General features: G+C 64.3%; 1 protein-coding gene across 6 annotated transcripts; it reads left to right on the top strand.

Moving 5' to 3' along the window:
- Positions 1 to 173: 173 nt before the first annotated feature.
- On the top strand, positions 174 to 6,185 carry RGS19 (regulator of G protein signaling 19). 6 transcript variants are annotated; one of them, XM_023540856.2, is made up of 6 exons: positions 174 to 703; positions 3,033 to 3,129; positions 3,314 to 3,447; positions 4,900 to 5,002; positions 5,155 to 5,389; positions 5,478 to 6,185. In XM_023540856.2, exons 2-6 carry the CDS (start codon positions 3,113 to 3,115, stop codon positions 5,667 to 5,669), a joined length of 681 nt encoding a protein of 226 aa, XP_023396624.1. In that variant the 5' UTR covers positions 174 to 703; positions 3,033 to 3,112; the 3' UTR covers positions 5,670 to 6,185. The 6 variants fall into 6 exon arrangements, with proteins under 6 accessions (XP_023396624.1, XP_023396627.1, XP_003421806.1 ...); XM_003421758.4 differs by having other exon boundaries at positions 176 to 703; positions 4,928 to 5,002; XM_023540857.2 differs by lacking the exon at positions 174 to 703 and adding an exon at positions 710 to 2,873.
- The last annotated feature ends 241 nt before the right edge of the window (positions 6,186 to 6,426 follow it).

Below are 6,426 nucleotides of genomic sequence, written 5' to 3'. Positions count from 1 at the left end.
GCAGGGCGGGCGCCTCCAGCGTGAGGAAGTCCAGGCCCCGCGCTTTGGGGAAGTGCGGCCGAGGGCCTGCGCATGCGCCTCGCGCCCCCTCCCCGAGCTCCTGCCGGACCTCGCGGCGCGCGGGGTCGGGCGGCGGCGGCGCGGCGGCTCGGGAGCGCGGCCGGTGAGTGCACGCGCCCGCGCGGCCCCGGGACGCGGCTCCCCTCCCGACCTGGGGCTGTTGGGAGGGAGCCTGGGAGCCGGCGCCCCGGGCCGCACTCAGACTTTCAGCCCCAGGCCCACGTGGACCCTGGGCCGCTGCAGGACCGGACCACCCCCCCGTGCGGGGGAGGGGTGCTGCACAGTTTCCCCTTTTTCTGCAGCTCTAAGCCCGGGGGAGCGATTGCTCAAAGGTGGGGGCCGGAAGGACCCAGGTTTCCGCGTCTCCCGCCCGCTTCGTCCTGGTGGGGAGGGGCCGGGGCGGGACGCCCTCCGCCCCCGCCCCAGTTAGATTTGGCAGCTGCTCGGCCCTGCAAGCCGGCGGGGAGGCGCTGCGCCCCCGGCCCAGCCGATCAGGGCTCCTTTGCTGGCCCCTCCAGACGCCCCAGGAGTACCTCCTGCCGTCTGACTCAAGTCCCCGCTGCAGTGCACGCCCCTTCGGAGACCAGGGTGGGGCCAGAACGAACCTGGCCCCTCCCGCCCCCACCCCATCTTTGGGTCTCTGGTGAGTGGGGTGCTGGGCCAGGGAGAGTTCCTTAAGGTGGGGTGGAGGCGTCAGAAGACAGGGCCCCAGACTTTGAGGGAGGGGGTTGCCCCCGCCATTGCAGGTCGGTCTCGGGGCCGGGATCACCAAGGCTGGGGTGGCCCGGCCTTCCTTGGAGGGGGCCAGGCCAGGGGCTCCCCCCACCAGGCTAGCGGAAGAGGCAGGTAGGAGAGGGTACTGGGTAGGATCAGAGACAGTGGGCCCCTCTGTCGCCCCCCCCCCAAAGGTTATGGCATTTCTTTCTGGGATTGTCACATTTTCTTATTCTTTTTTTGGAATGGGCGGCTCTGGACGTTCCTTTTCCTTCTGTGGTGCGGAGCAGCAGCCACTCCCAGGGGAAACTCTGTCCCCAGAGGCTGGACTGGCCGCCTATCCAGCTTCTCCATCCCAGACTCGGGGGGCCAAAGTCTGGGGGCTAGGGAAAGGGAGGCGCCCCCAGAACATCAGCATGAGAGGCAGGAGGACCCTAGTTCAGACTCCCTACCCTCCCAGGAGGCAGCCCAGGGCACCCATGGGTGCCCCAGGGTATGGCATGGCCTCAGCGGCCTAGGGAGGGCACGGGGAGCCAAGTGTAGGGACCATGCCAAGGGCCTGGGGAAGAAGGGACTTGGCCCCCACCATGGGGCTCTGCACCCTAAACAGGTCCCCTTCCTCCAATTCAGAGCAGGTTGGAGCTAAGGGAGTGGGGAGGGGCAGGGCCAGCTCCACTCACAGTGGGGGTGGTGTGGAAGAGGAAGTCATCACCCTGTCTGGGGGTACAGCTCCCGGATCTCAGGAGGAGCCACAGCCCTTCCTCTCCCTAGAAACCTGACCCCAGGGAAAGTGCATTGTTTCCCCATCTGTGGGGCCTGTAGGCCTCAGTTTGAGGGCCCCCCACAGGGTCTGTGAAGCCAGGCAGATCGTAAGGGCCTAGGCTCCAGAGAACCCTGTGCCCACCCTCTCCCTCAAAGCCTGTCAGAGCCAGGCCTCCACATGCCCAGGCCAGGGAGCAGCATCGTCGTGGCCCCTGAGAGCTGCCACACGAGGCCCCCATAACCAGCCAGGGGCCCCACGAGTAGGCCTGCCTAGAGCGTTCACCTTCACTCCTTCCCTGGAGCCCTGAGAGCCAACCCGGACAGACTGAAACTGGGATTAAAACACCATGAGCAGGGGTAGGGTGGGGGTATACTGAATGAGAAAAGAGAGTGGAACAGGGTCAAGTGGCAGGTGTAGTGTGTGTGGGCAAGGGGCATTCAAAATCACCTGCAGGGTTCAGATTGGCCAGGCTGCACTGAGTAAGTCCAATGGGTCTCTGGTGCCCCCACCCCTGCCTCCACCCCCAGGCTTGGCGAAACCATCTGCGTTGGCACCCCTGCCCAAGGTGCAGTGCAAACAGAGGCAGGATGGCCAGCACAGGGACTCCAGGCCCCAGCCCAGGAACAGGTGCCCCCTCCCCCAGCCTGGCACCCCCAGCATGGCACGCCCTGCAGTGGGGCGCTTGGCTGCAGTGGTTTCCGCTGCCTAGAGGCAGCGGTCGGGCGGGGGTGCCACGGAGACACTGGGTGCAGGCTAAGAAGGCAGCACTGTCAAGGCATGGGTTTCTGGGAGAAGGTGGGTGCCTGCAGGCAGGGACGGCACCAAAGACTGAAGTGGGAAGTGGGGCACTGGGCCAGGGCAAGTTTCTCTGAGACACCCCCCCGCCCCACTCCCCACACCCTCAGAAAGTCCTTCCCCAAGTCCCACTCAAATTCTCCATGCTGCAGGCCCAGCCTGCTACTCTGTTGAGTCCTGGTGAATTGTCAGAATCCTGAGACTGACAGGCAGATTCAAGGCTCTTGGTTGTGAGCAACCGTACCCAGCGCCCACAGTCTGGACAGAAAACCCAGAATGAAGGGAGCTGGCAGGGGGTAGGGGGGCTCTGAATGTCTGACTGCCACCCCCATGACTCTAAGGGGCCCCCAGCCCCCTTGGGGAGGGGCAGAGAGCTGGAAACCAAGAAAGAGGAACCCAGGCTTCCGGCTTCCCAGGGACCGAGCTGATGGGGGTGTCCCGGAACCTTCCGTGGGGGCCTCTTCTGGGGCCCAGACTAGGATTGAGGGGCCAGAAGCTGCTACAGCCCCCTCCCCAACTGACCTGGGCCTGCAGTCCTGGTGTAGGCTTGGGGGCGGGGGGAGGAGAGCCCAGATGGGAGCCAGGGATGAAGGTTGGGGGCAGAGGGCTTGGGGAGGAAAGAGGGAGACCTTCTCAGGACCCCCAGGGGCTGGCAGGGACTGGGGTCTCAGGTTCTCAGAGCCTCGGCCTCTCTCCCCAGACCCCCGGCCGTGGTGAGGGTTCCGGAGCAGGCACCACAGAGCCTGGGGGACCTTCTTGGCCCACCCATGCCCACCCCGCATGAGGCTGAGAAACAGGTGCGCCCCTGCTCCCCTGGGGAAGATGGGGGGGCAAGATAGGGTGGGGGCAACAGGGAGTTTGGGAGACCCCTGAACACCTGGGAGGCAGGAAGGGTCATGTCCCAGGAGGTGTAGCCCCTCGGGCAGGCAGTGGGGGAGGAGCCGGGCTGGTGTGTTCTGGGCTGAGCCTCTGTCTCTACAGCACACAGGGCCAGAGGAGGCGGACCAGCCGCCCTCCATGTCCAGGCATGACGCGGCCCCTCCTGCGGCCGTCCCGGCTGCCCCCAGCCGCAATCCCTGCTGCTTGTGCTGGTGCTGCTGCTGCAGCTGCTCCTGGTAGGTGGGCCTGGGGTGCAGGGGGGACCTGGGGGAGCATGGGAGCCTGGGGGTGCGAAGGGGGCTGGGGGGTGTGTTGAGGGCCAGAGGCTCCTGAGGTACAGGCTGCAGGCAGGACAGCCCTGCCACCTTGCCAGCCCTGCCCTGCCCAGGCCCCTCCAGGAGACTCCAGTGAGCCAAGGGTGTACCCGTGGGCAGGTACCAGGCCCACACCTGTGTGCACCTGTGCACCTGCTTGTCCACGTGCTTGACACATGTTTATCAACGCTGCTCTGGCCTAGGGACCTAGAAGAGCAGAAACAGAAAACAGACTCTGCAGGTTGTACCAAGGGCTGCGGAGGGGACGCTGGGGGGCTCTGAGGAAGGAACAGATGAGCCAAGCCTGGAAGATGGGGAAGAGCACCCAGAGGGGGGGCACAGGTGCTGGGACAGGAGGGCATGGGGTTTTGCAGAGCTGGAGGCCGCCACCCCTCGTACCCTGACCCTATTCAGGCTTCAGGTTTGGCTGTGGAGTGGAGGGTGGGCCGTAGGGACCCAAAGTGAAATCAGGCGACCAGTGAGAAACCAGGGGCAGAGCCCAGGAAAGAGACCATGAGGGTAGCATTGGGAGCCGAGGTAATTAGGACTTGGTGGTGTCTCTGGCTGGGGCGGGGTATGGGAGGGATGGAGAGGACTCGGGTTGTGGGCCAGGTTGGAGGCCAGTATCTCTGGAGGCAGTGATGCCACTGCTGAGGAGGAAGAGGTGTGGGGCCGGGGCACTGAGCTTGGTCTGGCACCATCAAGTGGGGAGAAGACTGGGAGAGAGAAGCCATACCTGGGGGTCAGGGTCAGATAGTGAGGCCTGATAGGTGGGCACAGGGCAGGCTTTCAGCAGGGCCGGTTGGGCCTGCAGGGTGGACCTGCCAGGGGCCCCTGGGATGAAAGGCTGGAAAGCGGGTGGGGTCGGGGGCTTGGCCAGGGAGGTAGGAGGAGCTCCAGACAGATCATGCAGGGTCCCAGCAGGAAGATAGTGGGGGTCACCAGCCAAACATCGCCGAAGGAGACAGAGGCCGTGGCCTTGGCAGGGTCAGCAACTGGACAAGCAGATTCAGTGGAGGGAGGGGGAAAGGAGCAGTGGGCAGGAGAGTGGACCCCCTTCCCAGGAAGGGTGTGAAGGGAGCAAAGACTCCAGGGGTTGCCCTTCCGTGCGCCAGTTACCTGTGCACCAAGCTCTGTGCCTGTTCACACGCCTGCGTCTCCCATGCACCAAGCCCTGTGCCTGCTCACACGCCTGCGTCTGCTGTGCACCGAGCCCTGTGCCTGCACACACGCCTGCATCTCCCGTGCACTGAGCCCTGTGTCTGCTCACCTGCCTGTGTCTACCCGTATGCATAGCTCTGTGATGTGTCCACAAGCCAGTATCCATGTGCTGAGGCCCATGTGTGCACTTATGTGATGTCCCTGTGAACCCAGGCAAGTTGCTGCCATTCTCTAATGTTAGGAATGAAGAGCGGCGGCGAGCCTGGCGGGCTTCTCGGGAGACCAAGCTGCAGCCCCTCCCCAGCTGCGAAGCATGGTGAGTCTCAGCCAGCCTGTGTGCACGCATGAGGTGGGCGCGCGTGTGTGGGGTGGGCGTGGGCACGTGTGCGTGCATGCGTCTGCGCATCAGGCGCAGGCAGGGTTGGGCCAGGTGGCTTGTCTGACCCTGACCGAGGCACTTGCTGGCAGCGCCGCGCCAAGCCCTGAAGAGGTGCGCAGCTGGGCTCAGTCCTTCGACAAGCTGATGCGCAGCCCCGCTGGGCGCAACGTGTTCCGCGAGTTCCTGCGCACGGAGTACAGCGAGGAGAACATGCTCTTCTGGCTGGCCTGCGAGGAGCTCAAGGCCGAGGCCAACCAGCACGTGGTGGACGAGAAAGCGCGGCTCATCTACGAGGACTACGTGTCCATCCTATCCCCCAAGGAGGTGCGCGTGGGGCAGCGCCGGGCGGGCAGGGCAGGGCGAGTGGGAATGCCGCCCACCGGCCCCTGACCCCTCCCCGCCCCGCCCGCAGGTGAGCCTGGACTCGCGCGTGCGGGAGGGAATCAACAAGAGGATGCAGGAGCCATCTGCGCACACGTTCGATGATGCACAGCTGCAGATCTACACGCTCATGCACCGGGACTCCTACCCTCGCTTTCTCAGCTCCCCAGTCTACCGCGCCCTGCTGCTCCACGGGCCCACCCCGTCCTCGTCGGAGGCCTGAGCCCGCCTCAGGCACCAGGACCCTAGGGCCCCATGTGGGCTTCCACTGCAAGGCAAGTCGAATTGGGGTCCGGGACCCCAGGAAGTCCCGGCTGGCCGCTGACTCCAGGCTCCGCCCCACGAGGCCAGGCAGAGGCTCCAGGTGCTCCAGGTCCAGCTGAGGCAAGTGTGGGGGGCGTCTACTCCTGGGTGGCCAGCAGCTCTTCCATCGCCATCCCCCAGGGGCTCCTGCACCATGAGGGTCCTTCCCAGGCGGCGCATCTGGCCCAGAGAATTGCCTTTGGTGGAAACCAGAACCTCTACACTGCCTGTTTTTATAATTCGTGGAGCCCCCGACTAGAGCTGCCTGCATGCTGGGATCAGACCCTGACCCCAGAACTGGGCTCCACAGACAGGAGCCTCGTTTCCATTTTGTTCAAGACTTTAAAGCTGGAAGCGTCCTTACTGTGTTCTACCAAAAAAAAAAAAAGGTTTTATATTTATCTCCATGCCCAAGATAAGGATGTCTTATACTAAAGATATTTTTAAAGCAGTTTCTCTTCTGCCTACTTCCATGTGTTGCCCCCAGGTGGGGCAGTGATCTCCTCACCAGGGTGTCCACGGGGCTCCAGGCACAAGCGCCACCCACCCAGCTGCCTGGCCCAGACCCTGAGTCTCCAGGCCCTGACCCTCCACCAAGCAGGGCGGCTGCTCAGCCTCCCACACACCTGAGTTCAGCGACCGTGGCATATCTCTGAATGGCCCCATGGACACCCTGG

This window comes from Loxodonta africana, chromosome 24, assembly GCF_030014295.1.
Source record: "Loxodonta africana isolate mLoxAfr1 chromosome 24, mLoxAfr1.hap2, whole genome shotgun sequence".
In the NCBI taxonomy this organism is placed as follows: domain Eukaryota; kingdom Metazoa; phylum Chordata; class Mammalia; order Proboscidea; family Elephantidae; genus Loxodonta; species Loxodonta africana.
This window is presented reverse-complemented; position numbering and strand designations above follow the sequence as displayed.

Coding starts and splice junctions, on each gene's coding strand:
- RGS19 (XM_023540856.2), top strand. Junction 3,448..4,899: donor TGCTGCTGCAGCTGCTCCTG/GTAGGTGGGCCT, acceptor CTGTGAACCCAG/GCAAGTTGCTGCCATTCTCT. Junction 5,390..5,477: donor CCATCCTATCCCCCAAGGAG/GTGCGCGTGGGG, acceptor CCCCGCCCGCAG/GTGAGCCTGGACTCGCGCGT.